The following is a 17,935-nucleotide window of genomic DNA, read 5'->3' as shown; positions in this document are numbered from 1 at the left end:
GCTACATTTTTGTCTTAGTCCGACACCAACCCAGGTGCCTGTCTCCAGGACCATGGGCGGTTTGTCCCTACATCTCACATAGCCTGCACTTCCTAGAAGTGCCCTTAGCCCCCTCTGTGCCCAAAACATCTATAGTCGAGCCGAGGGCGGCTCTTTCAATTGCCCCCGGGGTATGCAACACCCTCGCCGATGCAATGGCGAGGTAGTGCTTGCGAATACGTCCCACCTGTAGGTAACACCACATTACACTACATGGTCCTTATAGGATCAAGGGGAAATTGCAGTGGTTAATCCTGCCTGGCAAGGCAGAGGTTAAGTATTTTGTATAATGCAAGATGCTATTGACCAATGTCTGTGTTACATCCTGTCCCTGTGAGCTGAGATGTGATTGGAGGAGCAGCCACCACCTGATCAAAGGGAGGTAATAAAACCTCTGGCCAGGAATGTTCTGGATGATTATTCTAGTGTGGAATCCTAGGAGAATCAGTGAGTGAGTGAGTAATCTCTGTCTAGCCCATACCAGAGCAGGAAGAGCCTAGCCCCTGCCTCTGAAGAGTGGAGTAATAGATTAGAGTTAGTGTAGTGAGAAAAAGGGGTATCATCTTACCTTTGAAGGTGATACCTGAAGCCCTACAGGACAAGCTGAAGCTTCCTACCAGGACACAGCTGCCTCCCAGCCTGCCCTCTACTTCCAGGCTGGTGAACTATCTCCTGAGGCTCCCTCCAACTCACATCTCGGCACCCTACCTACCTGTTAAAGGCACGTTTGCTGCGGTTCCTGCGGTTCAAATAAAGAACTGTAAGTTGTTTTCTTCAACTTCTGTCTCCGTCTGGTCCCTGCTAATACGGCTGCCTTCATCACCGGGCACCCTGTCCATCACCCAGAGACTCACCCTCGGGACATTAAGGGGTTGCCCCAGGGAGATCCGCTATAGCAGCCTCTCCCTCATCTTTTCTTGCCAACACCACCCTGCTGGAGACCTGCCAGGCTGTAGGACAGCCCTCCGGTTCCCCCCGTACCAAGCACCGTGACGATAGCGTGCTTAGGCCGCAACCGCCAGCCACTCCGGTACCGCGGGCCCCGGCTGTCTCCAGGCCTCACCTCAAGGGCTAGGCCCCGGTGGGGGATGTTGCATGTGTACACATTTTCATGACTCTACATTTAGGATCCTCGCTGTGTGGCGACATTATTTTATGCCTTTGCTATAAATGGGGACTTAGAATTATTCTTTATATATCATGATTTGCCATTTGCCTAGCAACTAAATATGAAGCCTTGTTTGAGTGAGTCAGTAGCAACTTCTCATTAGTGTGCGCAGTGACTGAGACGGCCTTCCCCAATGACTGCAGTTCTAGTCTGAGATGGTTTTCCCCAATTTGTGCAGTGATTATCTGAGATGACCTTCTTCAGTCTGTGCATTGACTTCCCGAGATGACCTTCTCCAACTTATGCATTGATTAGATGTAACTGTGTGGCCAGCCCTGAAACCACTGAAAATAATTGTTTATTTAGAGCTATCTAAAGCTATCCAAATCTGAGCATAGGTGGTACCCTCAACCTTCATTTTGTTACAGCCCTACTTCTTTATGCAAAGTTATTGAAAAGTTGGTATATCCAGTTCTGACTCATGAGTGAGTCTGTAGATATTAATTATGTCATAGATAATGGATATTTTCAAGTGTGCTGGAATATGGTACACACCAGGGGCTTAACATTTGGGTATTACACTGGTTTGACCAGACCTGGGACTGAAGTTGCATAGGATCTGCATCTGCTAGCTGGCAGATAACAAGTTCATGACAGACATAACAATGAATTGTATGTCACATACAATTGATTATGAGAGCAATACAGACATGTACCTGATGGCGATGAAGTGGGGCTCAGTGCTACAAATGAATTAATTATGAGGGACTACTGAACATTTTATCAATTTATAAAGGGTTGCTATGCTCTATATTAAATAAAAATGTATGTATAAATAAGAGGGGGGCTACTTAATTTAGAACTCAGTTGCCCCCCTTATTAATGCAAATAGAAATCATCACCCCCCCTTATTAATTAATATAAAAATCTGAAAACCCCAATTATTAATATAAATAGAGTTCAGCAGTCCCCTTAATAAATTAATAAAGGATATACTAAAATCTATAATAATCAATAAGGGGACCGTTGAAAACTTCATTAATGAATAAGGGCAGTTATACATTTATATTTATTAATAAGAGTAGATATCCCAAAAAAATGCAATGAGGCAGCACTCCAGTAAGTATTAAGGTGATCTTTATTCACCCATGACAAAATGGATATCTGACCTTACAAACCGGTGGATCGGGTTTGTTGGAGGCGTGCACCCACCATTGGACTTGATCCATTATACTCGCTGTGCTGTTCTACAATCGGACTGTTTGCTATTAATAAGAGTAGGTGCTGCTTTATCCAATATTAATTAAAAAAGTGAGGGGGGTGCTAGCAACCATTATTAGTTAATAAGAGAGTTGCTGCTCTGCTACTTAATTCATGATAAGATGCTGTGTGATAGATTAATTGATTAGGCATGGTTAATGCTACATATTAGTGATGGGTTGCTGGTGCTGCATATAAATTAATCAGTGGGTGATTATGTACAGTATGCTGTACATAAATTAACTGCAATTAGATGCAATTGCTGTATAAAAATTATCCATGAGGCAATATACTGTGAGTGTCTTTGGTATTTTTATGGGCTGTAGGGAGTTGCAGTCCTCATGAGGTTCTTTACCTGATAGAGAAGAACTGTCACCTGTGAATCTACCAGGATGTAAACAAGGATAGCACAGAGGAGGGAGGCAGCAGCTATGACTGATTTACACACTAAGTGATGTCTGTCTCTGCCTGATGCCATCCTGGTGTGCAATACATTTATCGCCGCTATATATAAAAAAAATATATGTTTAATTCATTGCAGGTATATATTAATGAGTGGTATATTCCCTGCAGGTATGTACATTATTGATGAGTGTGGTATTTATGTAGAGTATGTATGTTGCTGCATATAGAAAGTATGTGTGTATAGTAATTAGTATATGTATAGTGTATGTCTAGAGTATATTATGGGAGATGTGGGATAGCAGTAAGGGTTGAGTTATAGGGGGTCTATTAGTTTACAAAGTTTGTACCGAGGACCACTGGAGTCTTGTTTAGCCACTGTGGCATACCTCATTTTAAGCTATATGATTAGAAAAAAAAAGTGAAAAATGTTGATGGCTGTAAAGATGGCTTCTTTGGTAATCAATTTTGTGTTTTTATTTTAAATCACAAGGATTTATGAGCTCACAAGATAGTCCTTCACATATTTTAACATAAAGCAGGTCATGAAGGGAGTATACATATGTAGAACAATACATGTACTGTACACAAGAATTGCTGTTTGCAAAAAGAGCTGTTTCGGGGCTACAGTTTCAGTCATGTCCATAGTATGATGACACATGAAATGACTCTGCCTTGAATCATGCATTGTTCACTTTATATAGACGGATACACCACTTAGCCATAAATATTTCTCTCCGTTTCCATCCACATGAGCTTCATTTATACTCATTGGTATCTCACATCCATCTTTACTGTGAATTTCAAATAAATTACATTAAAAAACATTGTTTCCCATCTGACATTCCTTTATTATTTCTTTTATTTCCCAATTTTTATTGAAATAATTGTTTTTCCCAATTGGTAATTAAAACCAAGGAAGTGAAAAAGAATTACAAAGAAAATACTTAATAGAAAATTGATAATCTTCCTTTTATGGTTTGCAATGGGAATAAGGCGCTTTACTTAGGAGTTGTTCATAACGTGGTTGGCAATGTATTTCACAGCCAGCAGAGTCTCCTCGCAAGTGGGCTTGATCTGGGATTCAGGGAGAGCAAAGCCATATCTTCCAGTGTCACGCAGCTCAAATGTGAAAGAGTATTTTACACCGGCATCGTAAGCCCAGTCGTCAGAGCCTCCAGCAGCCAGGTCTATGATAAAAAGAGTGGGTAATTATTTAAGAGCATATTTCATAACTTAGGAGGTATAGTAACGGGGTTGTCTGCTTTCCACACAAAGCTACTTTATGTCATCTTGTGTTGAAATGATTCAAATAAAATTCCCTGCCCCTCTATTCCAGTGCAGTGATCTGGTGCAGCATCCTAAATTCTAAGTTAATGACTGTAGATTCCATGTTTAGGTTCACAGTTGAAAATGGCTACGTGTTGGGAGATGAACCAGGACTTGTATGCCACTTTGCCGTGAAATAATTACAATTAATTTCGAACTACCAATGATTGTAATTATTTTATCCTGTACACCACCCCCAATTCTGTCCCATGCCTGCACACTCACTACAGCCAGTGACGAGTCTGCCTGGACCAGAATTGTATACCAGAACAGCTGCCCCAACGAATCAGGAGGCAGAGACTCCTAATGTATCCAGTTGTGCTAGAGGGGCTGGGTTTCATTATACAATGGTATGATAAATCTTTCTCCATAGTGTTTATCTTCATAAGGATCACATGATCCACAAGACATCCTCCCTTAGATGCCCACCAACCAGTTATGTAGGACGTAGTCTCAGAACCCTTCATTACATTAGATTTTTTGATGGCCCCGATGTATTATATGTAGTCATCTACATTATTTATCACACAGGCAATGTTCACACTTGGTCTATGTTGACCCTTACATTATTTATAGTGGACTAAATTGTGTAGAAGCCAACATATTTTTTTTTCTGCAATAAATAGCAGAAGCATGACAGAAACTACCCTTCCATTTATGGAACCCATGGGCAGGGAAATCTTTCCTATTTTATTTCCATTGCGGCCATCTACAAACTATTGAGCAAATCCTATTAACTGTAGAAAAATATCTAAAAAGATGGAAATGTGAGATATACTAGAAGTGATGATAAATGTGAAATAACCAGCCAGAACTTACAGATAGTGGTACCACCAGGGCCATAAGTGTACTTGGTTCCGTACAAAGCGGTCAGAGCAGAAACGGCTCCCTTGGCAACATTGTTCTGTAATAGACGTTGACATCCATGTCACATTAGGACACACAATTACTGCTTCAAAAAGTGCAGGTAAAAATGCCACATATGTAATGGGTAGAGATGAGATGAAATACATGTTTATATTGTTTATGCATTATAGAATATTAGGCCTAAGAAAGACCCGCAATGATACTTTTTCAATAAATGAACAGAGACTCAAACATTGAGTAACATAAAGGTAAAAAAAGCACACACATTTTCCATAAGTTTGAATAGATAATCGAGAAAAGTAAATAGAAGTAGAGAAGATAATCATGTCACAGTATAAACTGATAAACTGCTTATGTGCACTGCTAATCCTTCCGATAAAGAAAATGAGAGCATTATCTGAGGTTCAGAATAACTCTGACCTATCCATTGTGTCGTATCTGTATACACATTTGCTTTACTGATATGCTATATCTTGTATGATTTTGGCCACCTGCTCCTTTTACAATTTGTTTATTATTCACCTTTTGTTCAATTGTCTATTCTGTCTATAATATTTTAGGACGGCCTTGACTTGATCCATGTCCAGTCCCACTCCTTGATGCACATATATTTTACTGTACTGCCTTCTTATGTATATGCACCAAGGAAAGCCCTGGGTTAGGCTAGGTGTTTATCAAGAGTTTACCATGTTGTCTTTCTTCCTGGGTTAAACCAAGTGGCAAACAACGTATGGTGCCAACCATTTAATGTGTCTTAGCTAGCTGGGTACTCATAATGGTACTACCCATAGAAAACACTCATTATTAGGTGTCTCAAGGGTTATCAAGAAAATCCTCTGATTTGTGTGTGAGCACCAAACTAGTTTGCATATTTCACTGATCTGACCCAATGTGGGACTCTTGATGAGGTGTATATTAAAATTGTCAAGTCACTACGGGATCTGTTTTTCAATTATAGCAACATTATTTGGTACCTGCCTGTTTTGACCCTACAAAATGTGTGGAAGTGAAATTGAACTACTACAAGCCCTATATTGAACTTCTATTTAAACCCCATGATATGTAAACCACTGAGGAATATGATGATGCCATAGAAATAAAGATTTATTATTATTTATTATTATTTTCCTGTCTCAATTCTACATTATTCTGGCTATCTATATGAGGGTATCATTGAGCCTATTGTTTTTTTTTACCAGAACATGTGTCTCTCAGCTCCTATACATACACTACATACACATTTACCTTTGACTGTTCTCTACCATACAAACCATACAAACAACCAAACTGGATATAACACATTCTATTCACTGTTCTGTACCGAATATATGTAGATTTAAAGTAGCCAAAGTGAAAAGATGAGCGCCTGCTTACCAGTTCAGTGTGATCCCTTGCAAGGCTGTAGCTGTAGGAATAGGGGAAGAGCAACATCTGGGAGTAAGAATGGACGGTCAGGTAAGCCTTGATTTTACCAACGTTAGCACGGATGAAGTCAGCGAGAGCTTTGGTTTCCCTCTCAGATTCAGGAGTGGCGCCACAGTATGTGTCATCACAGGCTCTGTTAGAAGCTCCAACGGCTTAAAAAGATGAAAAAAACTTAAGTGAAATATTTCACCTATTTCACATGTTTAACCCTTAAGAACCAAGCCGCTTTAGGGCTTCCCGACCAAGACCGATTTTTTAAATCTCCCCTTTGTCACTATAAATGCTTATAACCTTCAAATGCTTTAACATATCGAGGTAATTTGATTGTTTCCTTGTCACACATTGTTCTTCAAATTAGTGGAAATATTTGCATTATATCTTTTGCATTTAATTATGAAAAAAATAGAAATTTGTCAAAAATGTTGAAAAATTTTCAATTTTCAAAGCTCTAAATTCTTTGCTTTTCAAGTAGCACCCAAATAACTTTATAAATAACATTTTCTGAATGTCCACTTTATGTTGGCATTACTTTTTTATGTATCCTCTCATTTTACTTGGTTGTTATGGGGCTTAGAATTGTGGGTGCAATTTTTCACATTTTTATGAAAATGACCAAAACCTATATTTCAGCCACCTACTCAGTTTTTAAGGGACTTTGAGAGGACTTATCTTAGTAAAACCACACAGATTACCCCATTATAGAAACTACAACCCTTTAAGAAGTTTGTTAACTCTTTAGGTGTTTTTACAGGGGTAAATACTACCAAAAAGTCGCCCGGCTTGCCACCAATAAACCCTTTTTATCCACTAGGGCTAAAGTGAATTCATAAAATGTAACTTTTATTCCATAATTTGTTAAGACCAATTCAGGAAGGAAGGTTAAAATTACAAGCAGGCAGTGCCCAGATCCAAAGTAGTGTGGGATATAGGGAAACTATACTATAGCAACAGTGTATCTTTGAGGGAAGTTTGATCCACTTCCCCCTATGTATCATTCATATTTTGAGTTGCGGATAGACTTATCCCTATTTATCCCTAAATTCCAGATAGACCAAAGGAAATGAGGTTCTATCAGCTCTAGGGCTACTCTATCTACTCTAGGGCTGATAGAACCTCATCTCTTTTGGTCTATCTGGAATTTAGGGATAAATAGGGATAAGTCTATCCGCAACTCAAAATATGAATGATACATAGGGGGAAGTGAATCCAACTTCCCTCAAAGATACACTGCTGCTATAGGATAGTTTCCCTATATCCCACATTACTTTGGGTCTGGGCACTGCCTGCTTGTAATTTTTACTGAATTGGTCTTAACAAATTATGGAATAAAAGTTACATTTTATGAATTCACTTTAGCCCTAGTGGATAAAAAGGGTTTATTGGTCGCAGGCTGGGCGACTTTTTGGTAGTATTTATTGTTGGTGTTACCCTTATCCACTTAGTGCTTATGACTTTGTAGGGTCCAGTTGTTTTCCCTCCCCTCCCCTGGGGATTGGTTTATGTTCAGTTTTTACAGGGGTAAAAAGAAAATGGAGGTGGAATTGTAATTTTATTCGGACAATACACTAATTTTGGGCCAAAACTTAAAAAATCACAACAGATTAAATGACATAAAGCTCCAGATTGTTTGATACCCAATTTTTCCTGAGTGTGCCGATACCCTGTTTGTGTTGGTAAACGGCTGTATGGGCACACAGCCGGGCATAGAAGGAAAGGAGACGTCATGCAGAGCAGATCTGCATTATAACATATTACAGACTATAAAATGTTTATTTTTTTGTAACGTAAACATATGGGGCCTTATTATATACGATCAGATCTGCTTTTCAGGTGCTTTACTTTGGGTTCAATAGTTTATTGATTATTAACTCTATTAACTCTATCCTCTCTTGGCGTGGGTAACAAAATCATTATTTTGGTTTAGAGTTTTTAGTTTTTTCTTTGTAGGCCATTCTTCCTAGGCAATAAAAATAGTATGTTATCTTTATTATATGGGTCACGACGATTAAAGCGATACCCAATTTATATAGCTTTTATAAGGTTGCCTTTTTTTGCAGAATATAAAACTTTTTTGTTGAGAAATTTGCTTATTTTTGCATTGCCATGTGCTATAAGGCATAACATTTTTATTTTTTCAAATATGGAGCTGTTTGAGCTCTTGTTTTTTGTGAGACAAGCTGTACTTTTTATTGGTAAATGTTACTTTTTGATCACTGTTATCCTTTTTTTATGAGGTTGGATGTGAAAATTTGGAAATTTGAGGTTGGATGTGTAATTTTTGTGGGGTTAAAAAAAAAATATTTTGTGGGGTTCACCATACAGGTTCAGTATGTATTTCATTTTATTTTATGAGTTGTTACAGATGTGGTGATACCCAATATGTTGTGTTTTGTGGTAATTTTCACTTTTTTTAATGTAAAATTATATTTTTATATGTGATGGGATTAGGGGATCTTTATTAATTTATTCTATTCTTTTTTTATTTACACGTTTTAAAAAAACTTTTTTTTAACTGTCTGACTTTGTCCCAGGGTGGGACATGAACAAGGGATCATTTGATCACTTGTTTAATGTAATATACTGCAATACTAATGTATTGCAGCATATTACATAGTCAGCCCATGCATTCTGCATTTAGTATAAGCCTTCAAAATGGTAAAACACTTCACAAAAGTTAGGAAAAAACACTTACTACACCATCCAGCATTAAAGTTTCTGTTGGGATCAGTTCCAATGCAGCTGCTATTCTTGTTCACAGAGCGTGTCTTTCTCCACATGCGGGACTATTGAGAATTATAACAAATTTAGAGAATTCCGGCTAACTCCATCTGTCTGTACTACTGTACTATCCGTTACTTACTGTGGTCCAGGTGTACACGTAGCCATCAACATTCAGGACTGGAAGGACGTAGAAATCCAGATTGTTCAGGAGGTTGGTAAATTGGGAATCAACACCATAAGAGTTGACAGCCTGTGGCAAAGAAACAAGATAAATTAGTCTGGATTAGCAATCGCCTTCATGGACGTGACACGTGGACGTGACACAGGTGGGTTTATTTCATTTCATTTATGGTATTGTGTGATGTTCTATTATATAAAGCAGAGGATGCGTTTTATATGTATGTAGATGGGCTGAACAGATGAACACTGTCGTGACTGATGTTAAATGTCCTTTTATTCCGATGAGATGTGCAGTGATTATGGTATATGGATTTACTTTACATACATTAGAATGAGCTCTTATCAGAGCTTTACATTTTTATGGGCATTTAAAGTATTTATAGGTCCTATTATGTGTCTAAAGTGAGTACACAGTGTCAGCACCTGACCAGCAACCGCGCAACCACAACCAGGCTTGGCACTAGCTGTCAGACAAGGTAAGTGGTGGCGAACTCACCCTACGACGTCCCTGCGGGCTAAGGCCCTGGCTAAAGCAGATAAACCACCCTGATAAGGGCGAACCCACTATCAGGAACCAAACTATCAGGTCCCTGAGCGACCCTACAAGATGACAGGAAAACCTACTTTGTCTGGCAGCTGCTGGATGGTGGAACAGATTACAGATATAGGTCAGTGTTCACACTGGCGCACAGAAACCAACACAAGACTGAGAAAGGAAGGTGGGGTCACACTAAGAGATAAACGATACTGAGGGACAAACAACAGATGCAGGAAGACAGGCGGAATATACACAGGTCAGGTCAGGATCAAGCGGGTAATATACAGGTCAGGTCAAGATCAAGCGGGTTATATACAGATCAGGTACAGATAAAAGTACAGGCAGGATTTACACAGGTAAGATCAAGATCAAGCTGGTAATATACAGGTCAGGTCCAGATACAGACAGACAAGCGGAGACAAACAAACCGGGTCAAGGTACAGAATCGGATACAAAAAACAGAATACCAAACAAGATAGCAAGAGCACTAGATACACAGGTAAGACTTGAAGAAACCAGCCAGGTATGATGAGAATAGGCAGGTATATAAGGCCGTTCCCGGACACGCCTCCAGCAGCACACTGAAGGAACTGTCCATCAGGCTAGTAACCCTTGCTGGGCAGGACTGAAATGGCAAGAGTAGGGTGTGGCTCAGGTAATCCACACAAAAACACTAAGCCACAATTCACACACAAATTAATGTCATCTATTCTGGCAACTGCGAATAGAGCGACGTTTAGGCACGGATGTTACACACAGAGTACACATTTCTGATTTAGGAATATAGACGGTAAAACAGTGCTGGGAGCTAGGTGAATGTCAATTGACATCCTACCATCACTTACTTCCTTCACAAACCACTGGCAAAAAGCAGGGGAGACCCATTCTCTTGCATGGAATCCACAGTCAATGAAGATTGCTCTCTTGTTGGTTCCGCTTTTTCCGACCTATTAGAAGAAAATGCACAATATCTATTGCTGCTGAATACAGCTTTGATCAAAAATATAAAAAGATCAATAAAAATTGTGTACCAATAATAATAATAATAATAATAACATTTTTTTTTTAAATATATTGCTCGAAGTTTATGAACACTGGCATCTCCAACACCATCCCCTGTCTACTAGATTATGATGTAACCAATGTATTACACTATTTAATCAGCTGTTACGTAGCTATAAAGGTAATGATTACTATAATAGAGGTTAGTAGGGAATTGGTATATAAGAAAAGAAAGAAATACAGGCATGGGATATCATTAGGACATGTTATAAATACAGTATCATAAATGTGTAGAAAGAGGCATAAACTATCATTTACCTAATGTAGTTTCTAAATCTCCATAGAAATATAAAAAAAGATCTCACTTACCTTGAGCAGGTAAAGGGGACGGCCCTCATAGGAGGTTCCGATCTGAGAACGGGACACCAGACCTGGGTTCTGGGCTGCAATGTTAGCAGACCAAGCATTAATCTGTAGGGAAACCACCGATTAGTTAAGTTGTAACTGCACTAAATGTAATTTATGTGTTATGGATGTGGTAGGGACACATACTGTATCTAGATCATTGTACTTCTCATAGCTGTGCACAGCACGGATATTGCTATCACGCTGCTTCTCCAAGGCCTCCTGGAGGTTATCGATTATGATTCTGAAAGAAAAGGAAACAATGGGTTAAGCTCAATGAAAAATTAAAGGCGAAGATAGGGGGAAAGGATGCACTTTACAGAGGCAGTGAGATTTCTGGCCACTTTTTGTATATTATCAGTAAATATCCTTTGAGGATATGAAAGCTTCAACCTCAACTTACTCATAGGGAATTTCACTTTGTTCAAGAAGAGCCTGGACATCAAGGGACACATGGGTTTCAGCACGGAAATCTGCAGTTTTGCCAGCTTGTACAAGATCAGGGGAATCTGGAGACCAGAAGTCCAACTAAGGAAGATACATATGCAAAGGCAAAGATTATTTGATGTGGAAACAAAGTCTCAAATTAAGTTACATTCAAAAATCTTCCATGGCCCATGCTGACCTTTGTCCATGGCCCATACTGACCTTTGGGAGCAACAATGTTCCTTTATGTAGTTAACTACTGTTAGTACCTGACCACCGGGGCATTTAAAGTACAAGCCCCACAAACATTTTTATTACTTGGCCCATAAAAGCTACATAATGTACAATGTGTAGTGAAGGTAAGCTTCTTATTGATAGCTGTATTTGTGACTTGTAAGTTATCTGCTCCCTTTTGGTCCTCAGCTGTATGATTTCACCAGCAATCAGACTCTCCAAATAATATGGCTTTCTATATGTGAACATGAAGTCACGTTTTCTATTCTCTCCTATAAGAACCTTGATGGGAATGTCCAGACATTAAACCCTGTATCAGGTACAGTCTGATTACATGATACATCTAAGTTCCAGAGGGGCACGGATATCTCACATGTAAGATTATAATCACTACAATTTGCATCATGTACCTTTCTAATAGTAGAGTGCTACTTTAACTGCACCTAAAAAAATCTACCATAGAATAGTGTTTGGTGTATAAATTATGGGAAATTGTATTGAATAGTACCATGTTTTTGTGTGTTTTTTTATTTGCAGATATCTTCTTTAAACAACTTCTAGAAACCTCAGAACCTATTTAGTTAAAAGGGTTGTACTTCATTTGCATGTTATCCCCGATCCACAGAATAGGGGAAAACAAACTGATTGTGAATATGACTGAAAAGACCTCCACTAATCACGAAAACAGACCCTCAATTTTCTAGAAAATAGAGGTCCTGTTCTCACTTATTGATAGAGCGGTAGGTTGAGTATGTGTCCTTTACTCTATTCAATAGTATGGTAGCTCTGTAAATTATAGAGCAGAGCTCTAGACACTTAAAGTGTTATTCCTATTTCGGCAAATTAATGCTATTGTTTGTATAATACAAAATTATAGAATTATTCAATATACTTTTTATATCAATTCTTCAAGGTTTTGTAGATCTCTGCTTGCTGTCCTGCTATAGAAAGTTTACTTCCAGTGGACACATGGTCACACAGGTGCACGGCTCGTTAGTATCACAGAGAGTAATCAGAGCTGTGGGTTATAATGAGCAGTGCACCTGTGTGACTATGGTCAGATTTCTGTTCATGGAAGTAAACATTGAAGCTTTCTATAAAATAACACCAAGCAGAGATCTAGAAAACTGGGAGGAATTGATACAGAAAGTATATTGGAAAATTGTATAACTTTTCATTATACAGGCAGTCCCCGGGTTACGTACAAGATCGGTTCTGTAGGTTTGTTCTTAAGTTGAGTTTGTATGTAAGTCAGAACTGTATATTTTATAACTATAACCTGAGCCAGAATTTTTTTGTGACAATTTGGTTTTAAAATGTTGGGTTGCCATAAGAACCAAGATTAAAAATAACGTTTAATTGCAGACACCTGTGATAACTGTTACAGCTGTTTATTGTAGCCTAAAGCTAAAGTACAAGAAATTACTAACATCCAGAGGTTTGTAACTAGGGGTCATCTGTAAGTCGTGTGTTCTTAAGTAGGGGACCGCCTGTACAAACAATAACATTTATTTGCTGACATGGGAACACCCCTTTAGTGAGAACAGGACTCCAGTTCTCTGGGTTACTGGGGGTACATATGCGTGATCTGTTGGGTTCCCAGCAGTCGGATGCTAACAAATCAACAGAGGTTTGCTCACATTTAGAGAGTAGCAGACCCAAAATGTAGGTTGAGGTTTGGCATTTGGGCCCTTTCCTTCCAACCTGCACACCCTGGTCAATTACAACCATAGCTTATTGTTAAGGGAGTTTATGTCCAGCAATATGTCTGGATCGGGAGGAATGCCCTTGAATGCCCAAATTAATCCTACATTTCAGGTCCGCTCATCTCTACTCACTTCTAGTACTTTTTAAAGACTAGACAATCGGGCCTAGATTTCTTTATATGTAGACACATGAATTGCCTTCAATATTCTAGATTGTACTTAGATTAGTGAATTCTGACAAGTTGATATGCAGAAATTTAAAAAGAACAGATACATTATTACGGTAAATATGTATTCAATATTTAATGTACTTCATATTTTAATGTGTACCTATCTTTTAGCATGGGAAAGAGTGTTCCTCTCCTCCCCTCTAGGCCAGAGACTGACTCCTACTCTGAGATAATTAAGAACTAACATTCTCGGCACTGCTTTCATTGCTAGCAGCAGTTAACCAGCACGGACCATCAGAGTAACAAAGTATTACTATATGAGGAGGTCACTGGAAACAGTCAAACCCTGAGTTAAAGCTGCAAGGCATGACTTCAATGTTCCTTCTTGAATTGAATGTTGTTTCTAATGTACAAGGACAGAGAGGCTTGAAGTTTGATTTAAAATGAAGATAAAAGGGCACTTTGCCAGACATGAAGATGAAAGCATGAAGGTTGAAATAATAGCGTTTATTCTTCAAAATAACGTTCAATGTAATGATGACAAAACAACCTAGGTGTAATACTACAGAGACTACATAAAAGCAACAGAAATACTGTAAAGAAGCCTTGTGTACAGTGGCGTAACAACAGCCGTAGTAGCCGAAGCAGTTGCTATGGGGCCCGGGAGCAGGGGGGCCCGCGACGGACAGCCTGAAGGCCCGTCTGTCCGTCTCCTGACTGCTGCTGACTGGCCCCACCTACCTCACATGCGTCCTGGCCCGCCCCGGTCCACCCACCTTCCTCACTTGCAGCCTGGTCCCCTCACCTGCGGCCTGGCCTGGTCCTCCCACCCACCTCACCTGCGGCCCGATGCACCCACCCACCTCTCCAGTGCCACCCTCTCCTGTGCTCCTGTGCTTTCTCCCACTTTCCAGGAGGGACACGATGTGACGACCGAGTGACATTGATGAAGGAGGGTATATACTGGATGCATGTGTATATATGCTGTGAATGCTGTATATGTGTGTGTATGCTGTATATACTTGATGCATGTGTATATATGCTGTATATGTGCGTATGTTGTGTATATATGCTGTGTATTTGTGTGTATGCTGTATATACTGGATGTGTGTATATGCTGTATATTTGTGTGTATGTTGTGTATATATGCTGTATATGTCTGTGTATGCTGTATATACTGGATATGTGTATATATGCTGTATATGTCTGTGTATGTTGTATATACTGGATGTGTGTATATATGCTGTATATGTCTCTGTATGTTGAATACTGGATGTGTGTATATATGCTACATATCTGTGTGCATGTTGTATATACTGGATGTGTGTTTATATGCTGTATATTGGTGTATGTTGTATATACTGGATGTGTGTGTGTATATCTGCTGTATATGTGTGTATGTTGTATATACAGGATGTGTGTGTGTATGCTGTATATACAGGATGCGTGTGTGTATGCTGCATATGTGTGTGTATGCTGTATATACTGAATGTGTGTGTATATATGCTATATATGTGTGTATGTAATGTATGCCTGTGTACATATGCTGTGTAAAAATGATTGTGATTGAGTAAATGTGTGTGTATAAATATGTATATATTTTTTAAGGGGAAGGGAGTCCCATTCAAAGATCTGCTATGGGGCTCAACCTCTGCTGGTTATGCCCCTGTGTGTGTAAAGTATCATTTAGGAGGATAAATATAAATCATGGGTAAAGATGTTCCTACAAAATGAGTAGTTAAAATAATTTTGACAAGTGTATCAATAAGCCGGGTTTACAGTCCTAGGAATCCTGAGGAGTGAGGGTATAATTAATGGGTTACAAAAGCTGAAACAAAATTTGGTTTCTTTGCTCAGGCAGCTAAAACATTTCACATGCTGCAGTCCTTCCTTGTATGTGCTGGTAGCCTCTTTATCCCCTGTTGATCTATACTATATAAAGCCATACTTCTATCCTTCATTGGTTCCTTGGTCCCACCAGATAAAATTATTCAGGGAGCCCCCCTGCATTAATAGACCCTACAAGTCTCCAAATTAGGTTCTCATCTGCTGTATCTATGGGATCCTCTGCTTACATCTACCCCTTTCAAATTTTGGTAAACATTTCATGTAGGTCCAGTTTGTTATCGATCACTGTTGGGGTAATCTATAAGTAAATTATGATAGTTACACTGGTTTGTTTCTGATAAGCATAGGAGGCCATAATCAGACCAAGTTTTGAGAAGTCCTTAAAGAGAACCTACCACCACGAATCTACCTATAAAGGTAGATCGGGTGGTAGGTGGATGTAAGGGACGTGAGGAGAGTTATTTTTAGAGCTAATCCTCACGTCCCCTCTAACTTTTGGGAAACTTTATTGACCGAATATGTAAATTTAGTTATGCGGCTACTGGGGTGTGGAGTAGCCGGCACGAGGCTACACAGCGCGGCTACTCCACGCCCCAGTAGCCACATTACTCCTCCTACCCTGTTGTGTGCGGCGCGCTGCTCCTCGTAGCTGCGCGCCCTCGTCCGATATGATAGCGTTTTGCGCATGCAGTTCCAGCTCCGAGGCCGGAGCTACTGCGCATGCGCAGTAGCCGGCTTGTCAGACGAGGGCGCGCAGCTACGAGGAGCTGCGCGCCGCACACAACAGGGTAGGAGGAGTAATGTGGCTACTGGGGCGTGGAGTAGCCGCGCTGTGTAGCCTCCTGCCCAGCTACTCCACCCCCCAGTAGCCGCATAACTAAATTTACATATTCGGTCAATAAAGTTTCCCAAAAGTTAGAGGGGACGTGAGGATTAGCTCTAAAAAGAGCTCTCCTCACGTCCCTTACATCCACCTACCACCCGATCTACCTTTATAGGTAGATTCGTGGTGGTAGGTTCTCTTTAAGGACTTCTCAAAACTTGGTCTGATTATGGCCTCCTATGCTTATCAGAAACAAACCAGTGTAACTATCATAATTTACTTATAGATTACCCCAACAGTGATCGATTCGTGGTGGTAGGTTCCCTTTAAATATACCCAATGGGAAGCAAGCAATAGAGACACATGCTAAGTAAGAGCTAGCATAGTTTCAAAGCAATGGAGTATTAAAGTACTGTACATAATTTGCAGCTAAACATTATACTGAATCCATACCTTTGCATTTTCAGCCAAGGATTTGATGACTTCTACATGGCTGCTGTCTTGTGGAAATACCCGGAAAACCTTTTCCCTGTAAATAATTTGATATAGATGTAAACACCAATATGTATTTTTTCACATTAGGTGGTCCAAATCAACAATATACTTACCCATGAAAGGTTCTGGGTTCGGCAGAAACGGCCGCTATACTCACAAGGATGAGTATCTTCCACATGATGATGAAAGTAGGGATTGTTCACTCTACGTCCTAATTATATATGCTGCCTAGATTGTTTATCCAGTTCATGATTTGCAGAGGGCCACTCCACGCCCATTAGCCTATCTCTTGTATGATTGATTATAGCAATGTCCTTGTTGTGTTTACCCAATGACTTGTTTTCTTGCACCTGTGTTTTAATATTTCTTGGCCACTGCACGGAAATACAGCAATTCAATAGGAGAGAGTGCACATTGCTCTTTAGCTTTACTGAAATTGAAGATGAGTTACTGAGGTCAAAACATGAAGTCTTTCTATTTAGTAGTCATGACCTTTTGGGTTTACTTTTGCAAAGTTGCTGAGCAATAGTACGCGAATGTGGGAAGTCCCCTGTGTTCAACTTGTCTTTGGTGTATCCATAATTTAAGCTATGAAGGAATAATACAATCAATGCCACATATGGTACAATCTTTTTGTAAATAGGTGAGTTCAGTAGAAATGAGTTTTTGTTGTCCAATTTTATATTTGATCACACCACAATATATAATGAAATCCATTCACATTAAATTCTGGTATTATTAAAGCTCAAGTGTATAAAAGAGGGGTTAGAATCTTCGGAGTGTCAGAAACACATCAGAACATCTTCAGGACCTGCTGTCACTTTCTTGTCATCAGAGGCGCAGGAAAATTCAGACGAAGGGCATTTTCCTGGAAATATTTAGGAACCCTTATTCATCCTAAGCATTATTCTCTAAAATGTCACCTCTACCCCAGTCATATTGATTTCTTTATGTTAT

At 39.5% G+C, this 17,935-nt stretch overlaps 1 protein-coding gene across 1 annotated transcript; it reads right to left on the bottom strand.

Annotated features, from left to right (window-relative positions):
- Positions 1 to 3,260: 3,260 nt before the first annotated feature.
- CPB1 (carboxypeptidase B1) lies at positions 3,261 to 17,200 on the bottom strand. Its single transcript, XM_072143091.1, has 11 exons — positions 17,092 to 17,200; positions 16,937 to 17,012; positions 11,680 to 11,804; positions 11,424 to 11,520; positions 11,241 to 11,342; positions 10,715 to 10,816; positions 9,291 to 9,401; positions 9,123 to 9,213; positions 6,380 to 6,582; positions 4,958 to 5,042; positions 3,261 to 3,999 (listed from the first exon to the last, which is right to left on the bottom strand). The coding sequence occupies exons 1-11, from the start codon at positions 17,154 to 17,156 to the stop codon at positions 3,815 to 3,817; spliced, it is 1,242 nt and encodes a 413-aa protein (XP_071999192.1). The 5' UTR covers positions 17,157 to 17,200; the 3' UTR covers positions 3,261 to 3,814.
- Between the last annotated feature and the right edge of the window lie 735 nt (positions 17,201 to 17,935).

This window comes from Engystomops pustulosus, chromosome 3, assembly GCF_040894005.1.
Source record: "Engystomops pustulosus chromosome 3, aEngPut4.maternal, whole genome shotgun sequence".
In the NCBI taxonomy this organism is placed as follows: Eukaryota; Metazoa; Chordata; class Amphibia; order Anura; family Leptodactylidae; genus Engystomops; species Engystomops pustulosus.
This window is presented reverse-complemented; position numbering and strand designations above follow the sequence as displayed.